Source organism: Microtus pennsylvanicus, chromosome X (assembly GCF_037038515.1).
Source record: "Microtus pennsylvanicus isolate mMicPen1 chromosome X, mMicPen1.hap1, whole genome shotgun sequence".
In the NCBI taxonomy this organism is placed as follows: Eukaryota; Metazoa; Chordata; class Mammalia; order Rodentia; family Cricetidae; genus Microtus; species Microtus pennsylvanicus.
The window spans coordinates 124,408,546-124,429,426 of record NC_134601.1 but is presented as its reverse complement, the minus strand read 5'-3'; the positions used below and the strand labels follow the sequence as shown (position 1 = coordinate 124,429,426).

The 20,881-nt window shown below is 43.2% G+C and overlaps 1 protein-coding gene across 1 annotated transcript in view; it reads right to left on the bottom strand.

The window, feature by feature from the left end:
- Arhgap6 (Rho GTPase activating protein 6) overlaps window positions 1-15,788 on the bottom strand; it is a 505,314-nt gene extending 489,526 nt beyond the window's left edge. Inside the window, exon 1 of the mRNA XM_075957613.1 lies at window positions 15,198-15,788. Coding sequence (XP_075813728.1) covers window positions 15,198-15,788 — 591 coding nt within the window. The remainder of the gene's footprint in view (window positions 1-15,197) is intronic.
- Between the last annotated feature and the right edge of the window lie 5,093 nt (window positions 15,789-20,881).

The window sequence follows — 20,881 nt, the reverse complement described above, 5'->3', positions numbered from 1 at the left end:
TGCCTGATCCTGTCGCTCCCTTTGACCAAATACCAGGGATTAGTCATACAGCAAGAAAACCCAAAGCATATGGAGAAACATCCAGACACTAGACAGCAAACGGAGCCACAGTGAGCTCTCCAAGCCACCCCCCAGACCCAAACAGAAAGTAGGCAAGTGAATGAGGCCAGCTGATGCCACTGAAAGCAGCAGAACTCCCCAGCTGAGTCAGAATCTAATTACACACACACACACACACACACACACACACACACACACACACACACACACACTCACTCACTCACACATTCACACCACTCACATCTGGGCTGATTTGTAATGCAAATTGTCTATCAAGGTAGTTTTTCAACCTTCCTAATTGGCTGCAACCCTTTAATATAATCCTTCATGCTGTGGTGATCCCCAACCATAAAATTATTTTTGCTTCTACTTCATTAACTGTAAATTTGCTTCTGTTATGAATCATAACAGAATATGATCTGGGATGCAGGATATCTGATATGCGACCCCTGTGAAAGGGTCACTTGACCCATAAAGGGGTCGTGATCCACAGGTTGCGAATCATTGGTCTCTGGCCATGGCTAACTGAAACACAGGAGGACCATCATCCTAAGAGGTAGTCGACACTTCCCAGTGGTCCTGTGTCCTACACCTGGGTGACACCGCTTCATGATGGCATTTCCTTCTTTTCTGTTTCAATTTGTCTTCTTCCTTCCTGCTTCCTGATGTCACCTTCCAGATCAACTGCAGCCACCCACATCCTGTCTTTGAGGGAATTCAAAGTAAGACACAGAACTTTGGCTTCTATAGTTTTGCACAAATTTTTGGAAACATACCTTTATGGAATAGGTTATCCCCGTTACTTCCAATATAACCAAATTTTCATTTTTATTTCTAAACTAAAATGCTACTGTGAAGTTTAAAAATTGTGCACATATTAAACAAAACATTATTTTTAAAAAGGCCCACATTTATTCAAAAGAGACATGACACTGGTAAATTGTGACATCAAACTCTGCACAAAGTCTTTTCAAATAAAATGAAAATACTAAACCTTCTGTTGTAAAATATATTTCACAGACAATCAATTAATTAATTGAAAGAAATCTTTGTGTTCTAAGTTAATTTCCTTTTTAACTATCCAACTTTCTATTTCAATGAATTTGTCTATAAATTCACTTTATAGAATGGCTTTAGATTCAGTGAGTGAACAGTCACGTGAGCTATAATCTACCATTTTGTTATATAACTCAGAAAGCTAATGAAGAAAATGAGCTACAGTGCATAATTTTCAATATTTTTCTTAAAAGGGCACTTCTACATGAGAACAGACTAAACCACCGTGACTCCTCAACTCCCCTGTCCAGCTGCCACCGGGAGAACCAAATTCATGCTAATATTTAAAAGAGAAATGAACTACACTGCTTTTTTAAAACTCATAACTATGAATGATCAATTTCAACTAACAAAACCCTGATCATGAACCTAAAAACTTGGTCAATTTTCTGACCTTTTCCAGCATATGAGAAAAAGTTATATAGGGCTTGGGATGTATTTTTCTTAGTTGGTAGAATGTTTGTTTAGCATTTATGAAGTACTAGGTTCAAATCCCAGCACTGCACTGACCAGGTATGGTAGTTCATGTCTGTAATTCTAATACTAGGGAGGTAAAAACAAGAGGGTCATAGTTTAAGATCAAATGTTCAAGATCATCGTTGGTAACATATCAAGTTCCAGGAAATTCTGGGATATGGGAAGTTACAGGGGGAGAACAGAGGGAGCAAAATATTTCTAAGTTAAGCATAAGTATAGGTTAGGGCTGGGATAGACAGACTTCTTGTCTAACATGCATGAGATTCTAGGTTCAATTGCAAGCACTGCAAATAATAAATAGACAAATAAGTAAGCAAACAGATTAAAGCACAGTTTTTGCTTCTGGAGCCAGCCTTTACCTAGTCAAGTCGGAGGGCCATCTCCGTGTCATCTTTTGTCTGTTTTCTCAGCGTTTTGACAGACACATTCTGACAACTCAGTTTTCATTGATAGCATATTAGTGTGAAAACCAGACTCAGCACACCTCTTTAGCGGTGTGCTATAAGACCAAGATCAGTGTTCTCATGGAACGTGAATGGCAGAACTTTCACAAAAATCATTAACAAGATATCTAATTCATAGTGTTGACTTCAAGTACTTCAAGATACTTCATTTTGATCTTACATTTAAATAGTTTGCAAAAATGTCTTTGGATCAATAGTCTTCTTCACTTTCAAGTTTTCATCAATTCTGAATTTGGTATATTCGCAAAAGGATGGCTAAACCCTTGTATTTGTGTTTACCAGTTTCTACTTGCCAAGTATACTAGATGGGTGCTTATTTGTATAATAGGAGAGGTAGAATTTGCCTGTAGCATGATGGACGTCACAGGAACACTGTTGTGGTAGATTGAAAGAGAAATATCCCCATGGGCTCAGACATCTGAATACTTGATCCCCACTGGAGTGTGCTGTGTGGAGAGGTTAGGGCAAAGTGCAGTCTTGCTGGAGGAAATGCATTGCAGGAAGCAAGCCTTGAGAGCTTAAAGCCTCACCCCCCCTTCCAGTTCATTGTCTCTGCTTCATGTGTATAGATGAAAATGTGATCACCTTCTGCTCTGCTCAACTGTTGCCGTGCCCTCTGCCATGATGAGCTCTTACCCCTCTAAAACCATAAGCCCAAGTAAACTCTTTCTTCTTTCTTTAAGCTCCCTCTGGTCATTGTTCTATCACAGCAACATAACTCGTGTAACTGTCCTCTTGGCACAATACCAGGAAGGTTTTTTTTTTGCCCATTACTATCTAACATAGCAGGAAAAATACAAAGTTCTTTATCTTCATTGTAGATTGATGAGCATAAAGTTAAAGTACCATAAATGGGATTTAAGTATCACATAGGTGTCTGGACGGGACAGAAGACTTTTAAGAACTTTCTTCCCAAGTATTCCATTTAGTTGTATTATAGAATATTAAACATCTAGAAATATTAATAGGAATTATAGGTAGATTTTTCTATAAACAAATACCTTTGCATATTTTATCTAATTTCTTCCAAGACTTTTTTATAAAAGACAAATACACCTGGTAATCAGACACTGAAAACCTGTCAGTGTTCACACAACTCAAAGTGACGGCCCACAGTTTCAAAACCAAGGATCTCTGCTACATTAGTCAGGACTATGACTCGCAGGTCCTTCTAAGACTATAGATGAGCACCTAATTGACCTATACTCATCCATTCTTTTTTATTTTAATTATTCTCTCATAGATTACGTCCCTACCACATGCCCTCTCTCCATTCCCTCAGTCCCTGGCCCCCACCTCCCCTCTTCCCAAGATCCTCCACTCTTCTATTTCCCTTCATAAAAGAACAAACTTCCCAGTGATATCAAAAGAACAAAGCAAAACAAGTTATGGTAAGACTAGACACAAAGCCTCATATCGGGGCTAGACAAGGCCACCCAGCAGGAGGATTTTAAGCAAAGGACCTGAGAATAGAGACACTGTCTCAACTGAGAGACGCTGCCATGTTGTTCTAGAAAGATGTTTGTAAGATGAGCTACAAAAAAAAAAAGTCAGCTTAGTCTCATGAACATAGCAGCATAGGAAATAAGAACACAGCAGTAGCCTTGAAGAGAAAGGCACATTGTCGTGACCAGCTAGAGCTTCACTGATGATTACCCACTTTCTCAACTTTGAAGTGTACTACATAGAAAAAAAAATGTCTGCTGAATCTCACAAGGTTTCTGTGTGTTGGGATGAAAGCTGCCCCTTGACCTATTGGCATGTGTTTGGTTACACCAAATCCACAGTGCAAATGTGTCAAATTCCTGTGTTCCCACTCACTGAGCCAAAATGCCTGGGGTGACAGCCTGTTGTTGTCCAGTGCTGACTATTTACTTACCAACTTGTAAAATACATTTCCAGTCACCATCGGCTGTGGTCCCATGCAGCTGCACCTCCTCCTCCACATGTTGATTATCACCCCTTCAACGGCCATGGTGGAAAGACCAAATTCCCAGTACATGCACTAGACATCATAAATATTTTTGACTAAATCAACCCTTTAGTTTTAGTCTTACAGGTTGTTGCTGTTGGTTTTTCTGGGGGAGGGGAATATTTGTTACTGTTGTTGTTAATGATTTGCGTCATAACTGTGTGGGTGGGCACATCTTCAATTTTATTTTATTTTGACTTGTTTTCCTTCCTGTGTCCTGGTCACCTTACAAGTAACTATGTCATGGCATCCTCTCAAAGCCTCTGTGAGCGAGGCACCTTCACTAGTTTCATTTGGTAGGCAAAGAATCAGAGGTACATAGTAGATAGGTCATTCATTTGCTTCAGTTGCAGGACAGAGCAAGGACTTGAATCCAGGTCTTCTGGTTGCATCCACTTCAATGCTTCTCCAACTAAATCCTCAGTGTTTTCATCTAAAACATCAGTGTTGATACCATCACCATCCACCAGAGTTGCCTCAATAACAACAGCAAAACCTGGTGCACACTCTCTAAACACTACAAATACTAATAGGCCTTTCACCTAGAGTTATCATTATCCATCTACTCCCATTTGACCAAAGTAAGCAAGGACCCAATGGAAAGTTTCAACTGGAGAAGAATTGGACTCTGTTCAGAAACCAAAAACATGTGGCAACCAAGTCCAAGACTCCCCTGGCTCAAGTGATTAGCTAAAGCATATGTCTTGCTGTAATAAAACTTAAGTTGCCATAGCTATTGTCACCTAATGCTTCTCCTTCCTTTTCTCTTCTGCATTTTGTTCTCTGAGTATGAGCTGGCACAACTGAAAGTGAAGTTATCAGAGTTGCAAGCTGAGAATTGATCCAATTCACACTTCAGCTTGTGTTTCCATGAATGGTCCAGAGCTACAGAAGGAAAACACATTATTTTGTTGTTCCATAAAGTCACAGAACTTAGTTCGCTCCGTCTCTCCACAGACTTCTTGGGCTCAACATTCTCCTCTTAGGCCCATCAAAATTATCACTTAAGAAGTGGCTGGTTTCTCAAAGTCCTTTTAGTTCTAATATTTCCTGAAGGTCTTTAACTAGTTAATGACTCTAGTGACACACAACCACGATATTTTTCACAAGTGTAAGTAGTTGTGGTGCTTCTTTTAAATATCTGCCATTTCTGAAAAGCAATCATTTTAATAGCTTCTCTGTGCTTGATTCCAAAGTTAATAAGCAGTGCATAGAATTTCCATGGTAACCAATCTCAGAAAATCCCAGAGGTAGCTGCTGACTCCTCTACTGGGTCTTCCAAAGCTGTTACTACTTCCCTTATGGCATCTTTAAAGAAAGTGTGCAAAATATTGTTCTCCTACATTTATGCTTCCTCTTACTGCAAACATGACGTAACAGCAATGCTTGGTGTGTTTTATGAAGATAATGAGTGCCATCCTTTTGCTTTGGCTAAACTTCAATTCACAGGTCAGGCCATTAGACCTTCGAAAGTGTACATTGGATGATTTCTAGTGCACCAACAAGGTTGTACAGCCATCACCTATATCTAGTTTGTGATCACTTTCATTGCCCTAAAGAATGATACCAGACACCACTCATCACGCCTCCCTCCTGTCAACTTCTCACAATTACTAATGTACTTTCTATCACTGTTTGCCTATTCTAGATGTTTCATTTACATGCATTCATACAGCCAGTGGCCTTTTGTGATGGACTACTTCCATTTAGCCTGATGTTTTCACAACTCACTCCTGTGTAGTGTGCATCAGTACTTTATTTCCTTTGTTGCTGAATAAGCTCCCTCTGTGTGGCTAGGCCATGTTTTGTTTTCCATTCATCAGTTGATAAATGGTTGGATTGGTTCCATCATTCTGCTCACATGAATAATACTGCTCTGACCCTTGTGCATATGTTTTGGAACAGCCACATTTTCATTCCTCTTGGGTATGTAACCAGGAGCAGAATTGCTGAGTCATAGGGTAATGCTCTCTAACATGTTAAACAATTGTCAAATGGCTTTCAAACCTACTTCACCAGCCTACATTTCTGCTAGCGGCAATATGAACATGCTAGTTTTTCACATCTTGTCAACACTTCCTGTTATTGCTCTTTTCAATTCTAGTTATCCTAGCGGTATCTTATAATAGTCTTGATTTGCATCTCCCTAATGGCTAATGAAAACATCATTCTTCACCAGCTAACTAATCTCAGTTTTTGCACACTGCATTCCAGGTATCTCTTTTATATTATGACATAGCTGTACTCATAATCCCACTCTATTTAGCTAAGTAATGGCTTAGCGCAGATGCAGTAAACTTTAGAACAAGATGTTATGTTCCCAAATCATGTCTCCAGGATCTGGAAGAACCACTGTCAACACACAGACTTTGTCAATTCCTGAGCATATTGTGCTATGAAACGTATTTTTCTGTATGTGAGAACTAGATTGTAAGACTCAGGAGCTCTCCGTGAAAAAAATTAATTCATGGTTTTGCAAATCCTGACTCTATTAGGAAATGCACCAGAGTGTAAATTTATTTATCTGATCATAGTAACTAGTTGAGCCATACAGCATAGATGTAGACTTCTCAGACAGACGTGGAACTAAGTCACCAAAAATCAAAGCGAACGGAATAGACATAATGTCTGCAGGGAACTTTCCATTAAATGCAAAATCACAAGTCCTGCCAGACCTAGACTTCACTATCTTCCCACTATCAAGCTCCACTCTAAGTCCCTCAGACATACTAAGTTCCGTCTTTTTATGCACCTGTGTGCAGAACCTTGTGTACTCAGGTGCACATACATGTGGAAGAGAGGGGACAACCTTGGTATCTGCATCAGGAATGACATCCATCTTCTTTGACATAGGGATTCTCACTGGCCTGGAGCTCACCAATTAGGCTAGCCTGACTATCCAGTGAACCCAGTCATCCTCCTGCCTCCATCTCCACAGTGCTGGGATTAGAGATACATACCACCCCATTCAGTAATTTCCTATGTGTTCTGGGGAAACTCAGGTCCAGGTGCCGAAGAGGCAAGAGTTTTATAGATCAACTAAACTTTCTCCCCAGCCCTATATTCCCTCATAAGCAGAGCCTTTTCTAGGAGGTCTTTGCAAAAAAAAGTTTTTTCATCCCCTGGTTTCACTTGATACATTCAAGATTGCCTTAGACCTGGGGTTTATTTGGTAACATTTCTGTGACAAATTATCACAGGCACAGTGTTGGAAAACAGCACATACATTCCAACATTTGAGGAGTTCAGGCACTTGCTAGGCTAGGAGGATCAAAGTATCTTACAGAGTTGTGTGCTTGGGGGCAGGAACTCCAGGGGAGAAACTGTTTCTTTGCCTTTTCCAGGTTATGGAAGCTGGTGTATTCCTTGACTCATGCTTTCTTTCTCCACATTGCAAGCTAGCGTTGCAGCGTCTTCAAAATCTCTCTTTCCTCACCCTTCCTTTCTGTCTCTCCTCCCAGTTCTCCCTTCCCCTCTGCCCTCTCTCTAGAATTTACCCTTCTACTCCCTTCTTATGGGGAACCTTGTGATTGGATTGGCCCCACCCAAATAATCCACAGTTAGTCACACATTAGTAAGGTCTCTTTTAGCATATAAAATAGAATATTTATACATTTGGGGATTGGGATATGGACACAGAAATCTTTGGGAGCCATTATTTAATTTGCCACAGTATTTAATTGCCTGTCATGATGGCTCATCACCATAAACAAGTGGAAAAACTCATTCACTGGACAGTACTGCTTCCACAGGTTATAAGCACCTTACATGTTGGGGGCTGCAGACCCTCAGACCCTGAACTTTCTATGACCCCTTGCCTGCTGGAGTATAAACAACTTGGTTTTCTATGCTTGCAGCTACTCTGAACAGGGAAACCTCCTGAGTTCCTGATAACAAGGAAGTGGTTTCTGGTGGGCTTGCAGTGAAAAATCCTGAGGGCTAGGGCGTGGCCACTAGTTAAGGAGAGCCCTATGTAAGCTGCCTTGGAACGTAATAAAATTGGCATTCTTGTTTCAAGAGTGAGCCGTGTCTCTGTGTGTTCTCTACTCCCCAGACCCTTGCCCGACTGCGATTCCAGGTGATGCAGGTGGCACACTTACAGAGCAAAGCTTGTGTGCTCCACGGATATTTCCAAGGTCCACTGAATAGATGACACTGAAGAAATACTTAATCAGGTCCTAACAAAGTGACCAGTTTGCTTTTACTAAACCTTAGTGGTTGAAGGAGAGGAAGAAAGCTAAGACTGTATCTTAAAATACACTGAAATGATTCACTAAGCACTTAGAACCGCCAGGTGTTGTGGCACACTCCTTTAAGCCCAGCACATGGGAATCAGTGGTGATGGATCTTCATTGAGTTGCACACCATCCTGGTCTACTTGTTGAGTTCCAGGCCAGCCAAGGCTACATTAGTGAGAGTTTGTCTCAAAAATAAAGAATTCATTTTATACACACGGCACTCTATCAAACATGTTTCATGAGAGAGGAACAGTATGATCATTGTGTTATTGAAATATGAAACCAAGATAAGAACAGCTCAACTGAAGGCAGGACGACCAAGCAGCAGGACACAGAAGCAAAGGAGTTGTGGGTGGGGGCCAGAAAAGGGGCAGCAACAATAAGAATGAAAAGCTGGAGAAAGAGGTAAGGACTCTCTTTAGACATTCTCACACACTTCTCTCTGATCCATTCTAGAATTAAAGAAGTAAACATCATAAAGAGTTGTGAAAAGGAGAACAGAATACAGAGGGGAGGGGAGAGGAGGGGAGAGAAGGAGGTTTAAGAAGAGGGGAGGGAAGCTGGGTGGTGGTGGCGCACGCCTTTAATCCCAGCACTCGGGAGGCAGAGACAGGCAGATCTCTGTGAGTTTGAGGCCAGCCTGGTCTACAAGAGCTAGTGCCAGGATAGGCTCCAAAGCTGCGGAGAAACCCTGTCTTGAAAAACTAAAAAAAAAAAAAAAAAAAAAGAAGAAGAAGAAGAAGAAGAAGAAGAAGAAGAAGAAGAAGAAGAAGAAGAGGGGAGGGAAGAGGAGATGAGAGAAAAAAAGAAAAGGGAAGAGAAGAGAGGAGGAGGTACTAAACGATCTCCTGGCAAGTAGGAGAATATTAATGGCAACCAAAATAACTGATACGTGTGTGTGTGTGTGTGTGTGTGTGTGTGTGTGTGTACAGCAATGTTCAAACACAGGGGAACTCATTCTGGTCCAGATTTGCAGAACCTGAGCTATCCAGTGGCCACCTGGAGAGGATTTCTAGCAGGAAATCAGAAAATATATGTCACATGCTTGCAGCGATGAGCACCCCTGGGAGGTCTAAAACTCTGGAACATGATATGAAAAATATAAAGACAAATGCGAGATCTGCTTTCAGGTATTTCAATGGTTGCAAGAAAACAACTTACTCAAACAGAGGGTCAGAAATACAGAAGGTTTATAGTAATGGCTATATACCAACTTGCATTTATTTACAGGGCGCTGGACTTGGTAGTCCCATGTGCCTCTCTCCTGAGTACCTACTTCTGCTTGTTTTGTGATTTTATACAATGCTTCCCTAGATATCAAAGCAATGACTAAAATGTTAATTTATTCGTGTTATACCCTCGGACTTCAAAACTCCTAAGTCCCCCCATTCTCCACAGAGGAGACCCTCAACTTTGGCACTGACTATCTTTGCATAATGATTCTTTGTCACGGGACTGCCCTGAACACTGCAGGGTGTTTAGCCATTTCCCTGGCCTCCCAACTAAATGTCACTAGCAGAAACCTCTCTCTGTGGTAGATAGCATAATAGCCTGCCAACAATGTACATGCCTAAGTTCCTGGAACCTCTTAGTACATCATAGAAAAGGGACATTAAAGTTTCAACTGCAATTAAAGTTTGCTGATCAGATGTCCTTCAAATAGGGAGATTACCCTGGATTACCCAGATAATCTCAATGTAAGCATAAGTGTCTTGAAGAAAGTCAGATGTAGAAACGACTAGAGAAGAAGGATCAAAAAAGATAACAACATAGCAAGCTTTGAAGATAAAGGGAAATGTGCTGCAGGGAAAGGGAAGGCTGCAGCTCTTAGCAGCCTTTGGAAAGAACACAACCTCACTGATATCTTAAATGGAGCCTAGCTGAGACTCACTGGCACTGCTGGTCTCCAGAAAGAGAGGAGATTTGTATTTCTTTCAACCGCGAGATTTGGGATCAGAAACTAATACAGCAGCACTACTAGCTGTAATATCCCAAAAGGACTTCAAGATTTCCCCAACGATCTCTCGAGGACAGAGTGACTGTCAGGTTAAGTCCATGGTTCTATATAGCATAGTTTGAATTCCTCAGAATCCCATATTAGGGCTTTCTGTGATAAACACTGTGCTGCCTGTTGAGCAAGGTCACCCAAGAGCTAGTCAGATACCATCCCACCTAACTTCTCACTTCACAAATAGGTTAAGGCATCTCACCTCTCTCCAGAAGACAAGAGATTCCTGGGGAGAACAGAGAATGTATTCCTTATCTATGCTTATAGGTACTCCTCCAAATGTACCTGATTTCTATTTTCAACACATTTCTGTATCAAAAGCCTTGCAGTTGCTACCTAGATTAGGTAGATAGCATCCGAACCACCCAACCTCAAATGTATTGTTGCATTTAACCCTTTATCATTCTTTGTTGAGACTCTAGTGTGACCAATGCCTCTCTGCCCATGCATACCTGCTTTTTTTCTTTCTCAGCAAGAAATAACCCCCCAGGGAGCTGAGGAGTTGGTTTACCATGCAAGTATGAGGACCTGAGTTTGAATCCCCAACACCCATTTAAGTCTGGACACGGTATCATACATCTATAATCTCAGTACTCATGCTTCAAGATAGGAGGTAGAGATGGGAACAACCGAAGTTCACTTTCAAGGCAGAGTGGCTGGCTTAAGTAGTTTCAGTCAAAAAAGCGATCCTGTTTCAAACAAGGTGGAAGGGGAAAACCAACATCTGAAGTTGTCATCTGACTTCCACACATACCCCTCAGATCGGCACACAAATATGCACAAGAAATGACCTCCCAACTCCTTGTATGTAAGTATGGCTTAAAGATCAAATTCAACTGTTCTCAAAACAGCACAAACCTCCAAGACACTGCCAGAAAGACACTGAATCATTACTTGCTCAACTCTGGTCCCTTATAGTGCTAATCTTTTTCTACTATGTCCTCACTAAGAACTTGCCCCATATCGGGACTTCTCTGTACTCATGGTGCCTAGAGAAACAATGTCTTAGACAGGAATGAGGAAAAGAAGCCATAGATCCAGAAATTATTGTAATTGTGAGGTGCTCAAGCTGGCAAATGTCTAGTAGCATAAGAGCATCATTCCAGGTCTGGTTAGCAAGAATCAAGAGCATTCCAGTGTGAAAGAACAGGTGGTAGTCCGTTATCAGAGGCAGGGGTCTGTTTAATGAACGCCAAGTTGGTAAACAAGTACTTATCACATCATCATACTGTGTGTCCATGAATCAGACTTGGGAAAATCAATATTGAAACACATAGTACAAGAATTTTAACAGAGTCATTCCTAATTTTGTCGAATAGCTCCCAGGTTGAGACCATAAATCAGACATTCCTGAGCATCAAGTGTCACAAGAAATAGGATTGTGGGCATTTATGAGAATCATGAGAGTGGAAACTGTTGTGTGCCCAATTTTGTTTAACATCTCAGCGTCTGCTCAGAGTACTACTAAATGCAAATGGGTGTGACACATCACTAATTAAACCTGAAAATGAACTTTCAGATATTCATGTTCACTTATGGGAAAAGATAGAAAAAACTACCAAGAAAATTTTAGAAGTGTGTGGAATCTTGAAGCATGACTCCAGAGGAGGTATCTTCATGGGTTAAAAATCAGAGAAATGCACCAGTAATACAGTAGTCTAGCTCACTGTAGGCACTTGTTAGAGCCCAGTCTGGGATGCTGCGCTAAACATTGCAAATGTGAGTGTTCTCAGCTAGGGTGGTTATAGCCCTAGAAAGTATTTGGCAGCATCAATAGTTTTGTTTTGTTGTGTTACTGGGATAAAGGAATGGTGTGCTGGCTAGTTTTATGTCAACTTGACACAAGTTAGAGCTGTCTGAAAGGAGGGAACCTCAGTTGAGAAAATGCCTCCTTAAGATCTGGCTGTAGAGGCTTTTCTTAACTAGTGATTGATGGGGGAGGACACAACCCACTATGAGTGTTTCCATCCTTGGGCTGGTGGTCTTATGGTATATAAGAAAGCAGGCGGAGCAAGCCATGTGGAGCAAACCAGTAAGCAGCACTTCTCCATGGCCTTTGTATAAGCCTATGCCTCCAGGTTTCTGCCCAGTGTGAGTTTTTGTCCTGACTTCTCAGTGACGGATTGTTGCCTGGAAGTGTGAGCAGAAATAAACCCTCTCGACAGAAATCTCAAGGTCCAAATCAGGAGCAGAAGGAGACGGAGCACAAGCAAGGAACTCAGGGCCACGAGGGGCACACCCACACACTGAGACAATGGGGATGTTCTATCGGGAACTCACCAAGGCCAGCTGGCCTGGGTCTGAAAAAGCATGGGATAAATCCGGACTAGCTGAACATAGAGGACAATGAGGAATACTGAGAACTCAGGAACAATCGCAGTGGGTTTTTGATCCTACTGCACGTACTGGCTTTGGGGGAGCCTAGGCAGTTTGGATGCTCACCTTAGGAGACCTGGATAGAGGTGGGCGGTCCTTGGGCTTCCCACAGGTCAGGGAACCCTGATTGCTCTTGGAGCAGATGAGGGAGGGTGACTTGATCGGGGGAGGGGGAGGGAAATGGGAGGCGGTTGCGGGGAGGAGGCAGAAATCCTTAATAAATAAATAAAAATAAATAAATAAATGAGTTCCATAAATATAAAAAAAGAAAGAAAGAAAGAAAGAAACCCTCTCTTCCCCTTTTTGGTCACAGTGTTTCATCACAGCCACTAGTCCCCCAAACTTCACCAGGTGCTCTGGGGCACCTAGTGGGCAGAAGGCAGGGCTGGTCAACACTGCAACACTTACAGCAGAGAAATATTGGGCCTTAGATAGCAATAGTGTCAACGTTGAGAAACCTTGAGTCAGAACAACCAGGCAAAGTGCAAGAAACAAGGCTGTGTGAACCAAAGTGCACTTTTAAGGCCTCTGAGAAACCACACAGGTGCTCATTTGCTGGGTTTTTGCAGTCATTAATAAAGTTAGGATCTCTTAGGACAAGGGACATAGCTTTCTTACAAGCAAGAAAGATGGGCAGTGCCCAGTGGATGAATTTTCTTGGCTTTTGAAAGGGTTCCAGGACATTCAATCTTTGAAAGGTAACCCAGACCATTAAATTCCAGACCTAAGGGTTATATTAGGATAGCTTGGCCTCTACCAAACAAAACCAGCATTGGACCTACATGCCAGGATTCCAGACAATCACCTCATATATGCCTCAAGCATAAAGGGATTCCCATCCCTGCCCACTTACACACATAAATATTTTATGAGAAAATGTTGTTCTTTTGCTAGATGGCAATGTACTCAGCTTTAACTGCTACAAAAGGGTGAAAGTCACGGTAGATAAGTTCTGTGCAGATGGCCTATACACTCTGAAATGGACAGAAGTCACCCAGTACCACAGCAACTCCAATACTTGTTCTTTGAGTCTGAGATGATAATGGCTAAGAATGTGAGCAACTATCAAACCTCAAAAATTGGCTTGCTTCTGGTATCTCTCTCCTCTCCCCTTCTCCCCCCTCTCTCTCCTTTCCCCTCCCTCGCCTCCCTTCTCTAGATTAATCTGCTAAGGTGTGTTTCTGAAATGGAGGTGGAGCTTAGCTTCTCTGCTTCCCAGTACCAAGCCAGTTTGGGATGTGATGTGGTATCTCTGCCTCAACTTTTCTTCCCACTGACCACCTCCCTGATCTTATTGGCAAGGTTTTTGATCATTTCTTCCCTAACTTGCATATCGTGCAGCAGCAGCAGTGGTTACTCTAAATCAATCACTAACACCAGGTGATCCTGTTATTTATGATCAATAATGTTGATTTTTTTTTGTAGATTTTGTAGATTGGTCTACTAAAACCGAAATCGAAGTTAGCTCATGCTAACAGAGCTGAGAGGCTATTTTCAAACTGTTTGGCTTGGTTGTGTTTCCTTTATTTAGCCTAAATCTCCAGCAATTACATAGTATTTCATTTCATTTCTGTAATGCTAACTGTGCTTTAAGATATTTAATTACAATTGATGAGATCGCCCTTCCTTTATGGAAACAGATCCCAGGCAAACCTACAGAGTTTGTGGATTAAAGTGGGAAGGAGGGGGTCATTTTTTAACCAACTACTATTTATTCCCCTAAAAGTATGCTGCTTTCCAAGTCCCCATCAACCACAGTTTCCCAATGGCTCTATTCTCCATTCAGAACCAGAGAGCCAACATTTGAAGGAAATCAGATAGCTCCCTCTGAGTTCCCTATTTATTATTGATTCCTGATTCATGTCTATTCCAGTAACTACTAATTGTCCTTAGTGGAATTTGGGCAGATTTCTATGATATTTCAGAAAGTATTCAGTACCATAGATTTCTGAAAGTACACCTTTAACGAAAAGAAGAAATCAAAACTAGAGTTATTCTACCTTGCCACCCAATCTCTCTCTCTCTCTCTCTCTCTCTCTCTCTCTCTCTCTCTCTCTCTCTCTCTCTCACACACACACACACACACACACACACACACACACACACACACACACACCAATACATCTTTCAGAGTAGTTTCTGAATTCTGTTGAATAGTCTAGTGGTGGATGTATATCAAATTATATTTTCACCAGATCATCGCAAAGAACTTAGCAATGAATCATTTTGAGTTCCTAAAATTATTCATTCAGTCTGGGTGACGAGATGAGAGGATCCTTCGATTGACCTCAACATCAAAAAGAAATCAGAACACCATCTCTTATTCCAAGTCCCGTGACCACTCCAAAGTGAACCCTAGTACTCCTCCAGACACACTCCTATGATGGACATCCTAGGGTGGTCCCGTTCTGGCACCACCTAAACAGCCTGAGTCAAGCAGCTAAAGCAGATGCCTCACTCTAAATAGGACGGACTTAAAGACAGCCTCCTGGAATTGCCTGGGGCATCCAGTTTGGGGCTGTGAGACGCAAGGCGCTAGTCCCTACCTCGGACCTCCACACGACATAAGGGTGGTTACGACTGTTAGGTGGCGGCTGGAACTTCCTCTGCTGGAGCCATCTCCTAGGAGAAGCAAAGATGCCATTGGGGCCTCCCCCGGAGGAAAAGAGGATGCTTGCGGGACTGCGGCCACTCGCGGACCCGGCCAATACCGAAGGCAAGTCCCAGGCCATGCTCTTCTTGAGACCACTGCGACTCAGTGGGACCTCGTAGTCAAAGTGGAAGCTGCCAGAAGGCGACTTTTCTTGAGGGGTACTGGGTGTGGAAAAAGACGAGCATAGAGGTCTAGTTGTCGGGAACCGGGTAGCCCGAGGGTGCTGACTTCGGGGAGAAGACGCTGAGCCCGAGCGGGAACCGAGACCCTCGGGTAAAAGCTGCGGAGAGTGGAGACGGCTTACTGCGGAGCCCCGCAGGCCGCCCTCGGTGCCCATCTCGCTCCCGCAGTCACCGATCAGGGCTGGGTCCAGGCTGCGCGTCTGGCGCAGCTTCCTTTTGGAGAATCCCTTGGCCGAGGCCGTGCCGCCCGACGCGGGCGAGGAGCAGGAGAAGACACTGTGCAGCAGGCTCTGCGCGGACATCTCCGCAGGGCTGGGTCAGAGGACCACCTTCTTCTCTTTTCCCTCCTAGATCGTTGGAGGCTGTGACCCGAGAAAACAAGTGGCTGGAGTAGGCTGGAGGAAGGATGCCAGACGAGGCTCGCCGAGGATGATGGAGGGCAGTGCCCAGTTCACGCGCCACCAGCGCGCTCCGAGTGTCCTCGCAGAGACAGAAAAAGGAGCTCCACCCCCAGCCTTCTAGGAAAAAAGAGGTGCTGATCCCTTTACCGCCTCCCGGGAGTCCAAGTCTCAAAGAGGCTAAGGAAGAGGAGGAAGAAGGTCAGTGGCTCGCTGAGATCTTAGCTCCAGCCCGCCAGCGCCACTCCCCCTTCCCAGCCGAAGGCGGGAGACTCTGCGCTCCAGCTCTTTGGCTCTGGACAGGCTCGAAGTCTCCAACAAGCTCCTCCTCGTGGCCTGAGGACAGTCCAGAGGGCTCGGGAGGAGGCTGCCCGAGAGCCCGCCCAGAGCACGTCTCCCGTGCTCCGGGCGCGGTGAGAATTCCTCTGGGGGCACCGAGCTCAGTTGTCAGGTTGCGCCCCCATACACCTTTTTGGTGACTTGGGGACCGCGGCTGCGCTTTGGGGATCAGTTGGGCTCTTGCTCCCTCCTTTTCTACTGGCGAGGCTCAAAGGTATCTTCAAGTTCACATTCCTGCGCGGTCCCTGTGTTGCTTCAGTGGGACACCCTGCGTGCTGCACCCCGGGCCTTCCAAAAAGCGAAGTGACAACAGTAGCAAAGAACTCCCAGCTGCGCTCAGGGCTTCTGTGAAAGCACTGAGCTCAGAAGACACCCTCATAAGCGGTTGTCCCTGTTCCTCTGTAGAGTGACACTTGATATTCGCTGCCAGCCTTGTTTGGGCCCAGAGCTGGCGCAAAGATGTCTCAGCACCCTTGCGCCAGAGGCATCGGGAAAAGGGGTGGCCCGGGACGGGTAAGGCCAGAGGAAGGCAGGGTCTGGAGCCGGGGCGGAGCCAGGAGCAGGAGAAAGCCGAACGTGAAGTTTTCCAGGCGCCAAACCTGGGAAGCAGCTCACAGAGCAGGCGGCTAGTCTCTGATACCCGGCCTCTAGGGAGAAAGTCTGGAGGACGGAAGTGCGGACCTTCTCCCCGACTCCCCTCCCCCAAACCCAGGGGCGCGCCTTCTCCACACACGTTTCTGCAAAGGAAGGGGAGTGTCAGATTGCACCCCACCCACTTGTGTCAGACCCGCAGCCCCGGACGATTTTTCTGAATTTAGAGTTAAATCCCCTGCCTTCACTCCTCCTACCCTAACCCTGCCGCTTTTTTTCTTTTTAAAGGAACGCTGAAGATGTAATTCAAATGCTTGAAGCTGCCCACGGAAACCTACTAAGAAAAGTGGAAGGAGGTGGGAAGCCCTCGAGTGTCAGGTTCCCAAGCACGTGTGTAGATGTGTTCTGTTTAGGAGGAGAGGTGAACAGAGTTTGGTCTGGGTATATAGATTCACTGGACTAAAATTAATTGGCTTGGGGGTGAGCCTGTGCACGGGGCTTAGCTGCCAGGTCTTGAGTCATTGAAAAACACAGGAGAAGTCATAGTCAGTATAACGGGCTTGCAAATGAACCCGGAGCAGCTTCTTCCACTTTCCCACTCACGGAATCCGTAAAACTCCAAACTTCACTTGTCGCTTGTGGGCCTTTCTAATGTCACACTTAAATTTTGCTATTCATCTTACAATCATCTTTGCAGGAACTACAGGGATTGGTCAGAACGATGGAAATACCCTTTTCTTGTGGTTCTGTGTGTTAAAAACAAAAAACAAACAAACAACAGCAACAATAACAACAAAAACAGCTGCGCGGTGGTGGCAAACTCCTTTAATCCCAGCGCTCTGGAGGCAGAAGCAGGCAGATCTCTGTGAGTTCGAGGCCAGCCTGGTCTACAAGAGCAAGTTTCAGGACAGCTAGAACTGTTACACAGAGAAGAAACCCTGTCTCAAAACAAACAAACAAACAAAAACCACGTGGGGGTGAAGAGAACTAGGAATAAAAACAAAACGAAGTTATTAATATGGCTGTTGGACACAAGTATTTATTTTCCTTGTGAAAGTCCCAGCAATTGTCTGATTTTGATTTTAGAAGACCCTTATTCCTGCGACACTGGCTGCACTGGCGGATGGGCTTTATTGTGGCTTTTCACAATGCCACCTTGAGGTTCCCAGGTGGTTTACTATTTAGCAGGAGGCAGGCCATAAAATCTAATTCACAGGGAAATGCATTACCTACACAAAAACCCTGGGGCATCCTGTCCAGATTTCTCCTGTAGCCTGTACGTCTGTTTGTAAAAGCAGGAGCCGGCCTCCCTGGAATAACTTGAAAGGGAATGAGCTGATGGGTGAAGATAATACTTTGTTTTAGTTTTGATTGTTTGTGGCTTTGGTTGGTTGGTTGGTTGGGTTTGTGTTGTGTGGCTGGGTGAGCGGTTATCATGGCTAGTTTTGTGTCAACTTGACTCAAGCTGGAGTCATCAGAGAGGAGGCAGCCGCAATAGAGAGCAATTAAAAGAATACCTCCATGGGGCTGCAGTCAAGGTTCTATAAGAAAGCAGGCTGAGCAAGCCATGCCCAATGAGCCAGTAAGCAGCACCCCTCCATGGCCTCTGAATCAGCCCCTGCCTCCAAGATCCTGCTGTCTGAGTGCCTGTGCTGATTTCCTTCAGTGATGGATTATGATATGGAAGTGTAAGTCAAATAAGCCTTTTCCTCCACATCTTGTTTTTGTTCATGGGGTTTCATCATAGCAATAGTAACCTATCTAAGACCATGGCTATCGTTATTCTAATTTTGGTTAGAGTCATACTATGTAGTCTCAACTGGCCCGAAAATTTCTATGTGTTCCAGGCTGGCCTTGAACTTAGAGATTTTCCTGCCTCTGTCTCCCCATGCTAAAATTTAAGGTGTGAGTCACCACAACTGTCTCTCCTGCCTAAAAACAAAATGTGAGATTCTAAGATCCCATCACTGTCTACTGCTGTCTCTTTCTGTTTACTTGGCAGGCCCCAAGAGTTTTCTGTGGTTGTCAGTCAACTGTTTTGAGAGAGGCCACAGTGTTTAAAATCATTTGATGGCCTACCCGAAAGTGTACCATCTTTGGGGGTTGATAACCTTAGCAACCTTTCCTCCTCAAAGAAGTATATATGGGTGTATCTTGCCTGACCTTTCTTTGGTAACAATGCCTCATAACTTTTCACTCTTGACAAAAACACTTATTTGAATAGTCTTCAGTGTTAGGATACCACTGCACAGTTACGCCTCATTGCATGGCTATGCCTCACTGAGTCTTGGCATTCGGAGTAGATGTTTAACAGAGTCACACTTTATGGGACCACTTTTAACTCAAGGTAGCTGAGTAAATGTCATTTCTAATTCAGATGGGTGTTCTATTTGTCTAAGCTCCTGTGATGTTCATGAGGTTGAAAATACACCCCTGTCAGGATTGTGATGGTCAAATAGGAATGTCATATAGGTGCAATGGCATCTCTGGTCATGGATGGAGAGCCAACAAGCAGGATGACTCCTCTGTCAGCACCCCTAGGGCTTGGAGCAGATACTTGTCAGTTAATTCATCACCTTGCCTCCAACAGGTCCTGACCCAACACTAACTTGGAAGTTGCTTTGTGTTTGGGAAAAGTTAGCTAATGTATTTATTTGTGCTTTTAAAACACGGGAACAAATGTAATGGTTCTTCTATAATGAAAGATTTTTGTAAGAAAACCATTTGGATTTTTTAATATTAAAAAGCTCTTTTGTGGTGGTACTTACCACAAAAAAGGAAGAAAAAAAAGCTATGACAGAATTGGAACAAACAACACACACACAAAAAAAAAAATAGCTTTACACCCTCTTCCACAACTCAAGTGTCTCTCTGCCTGTATTCCAGCCATACTTGTCATCTAGTATTACCCTTTCTTGGTCTCTTTCTTGAATGTTACTACAATGTGCACACACTTGTTCACATGTAAACATGAATACTTTCTAGGCTAGCATCTGCCTATGAAGGAGAATTATGGATCTCAATTAATATTGTACATTTTAAGTTCATACTTTTAAATATTAGTTCATTTTACTTAGTAGCATAATAATTCATTTTGTATATTTCCCACATTTTCATTACCACATTATAAACCAAGAAGAATATAAATAAGAATAAAAGGAAAACCCTAAACAAAGTTCCCTAACTTCAGAATGGTCCTTCTAATTGTGTAGAAGTTCACTGAAGTATTTGCGACTGGACAAGTGTTAACTTGTATGGCAACCCTAATCTAGCTGTGTGATGTTTTTATTTGTTAATTCAATATAATAAAGTAACTTAAAAGTAAATTGCCCATGGTATTCCACACCTTTAATCACAGAACTCAGGAGACTGAGGCAGATGGATCAATCTCTTTGGATTCCAGGCCTGCTAGGTATATACAGTGAAACCCTTTCTCAATAATAGTAGTAATAAATAAATTTATTAAAACGAAATTTAAAAATACATTCTTTTCCACCTAAGTATTAAGTGTATGGTGCAGTTCTCAGAACTTTTGGTATTACTCACTCTTGCTCAGGGCATCCTATGTTACTCTTTCCATGCAGACTCAGCTCCTATTGCCCTATTGCCCACTCTGGTTGATGGCCAGGTTATGTTACCTGAAACGAAGAAAGAGATGCCAGTCTATTTACCAATTCCAGAAACAGGTGAATGTGTTAAAATAACTAGCAGAAGCTCTCTTATTTTATTATTTTCCTTTTTTCTTTTCTGTGTATGAATATTTTGCTAGTGTGTATGTCTATGCACCTCATATAAGCAGTGCCTGAGAAGGACAGAAGCGAGTGACACAACCCCTTAGAAGTAGAGTTGCAGTTGGAAGCTGCCCTGTGGGTCCTAGGAACCAAGCCCTGCCCCTGAGGAAGAGCAGCTTCTTAGCCACTGAACCATCTTTCCAACCACCAGAATCTTTCTAAACCTTCATCACCTAACTTTTAAGGAAAATAAACAACAGTGAGAAAAATCATTTTCAACATATATTCAAAAGCAGTTCCAAGACTTTGCTCCATACCCCAAATTGCTACTTGAAT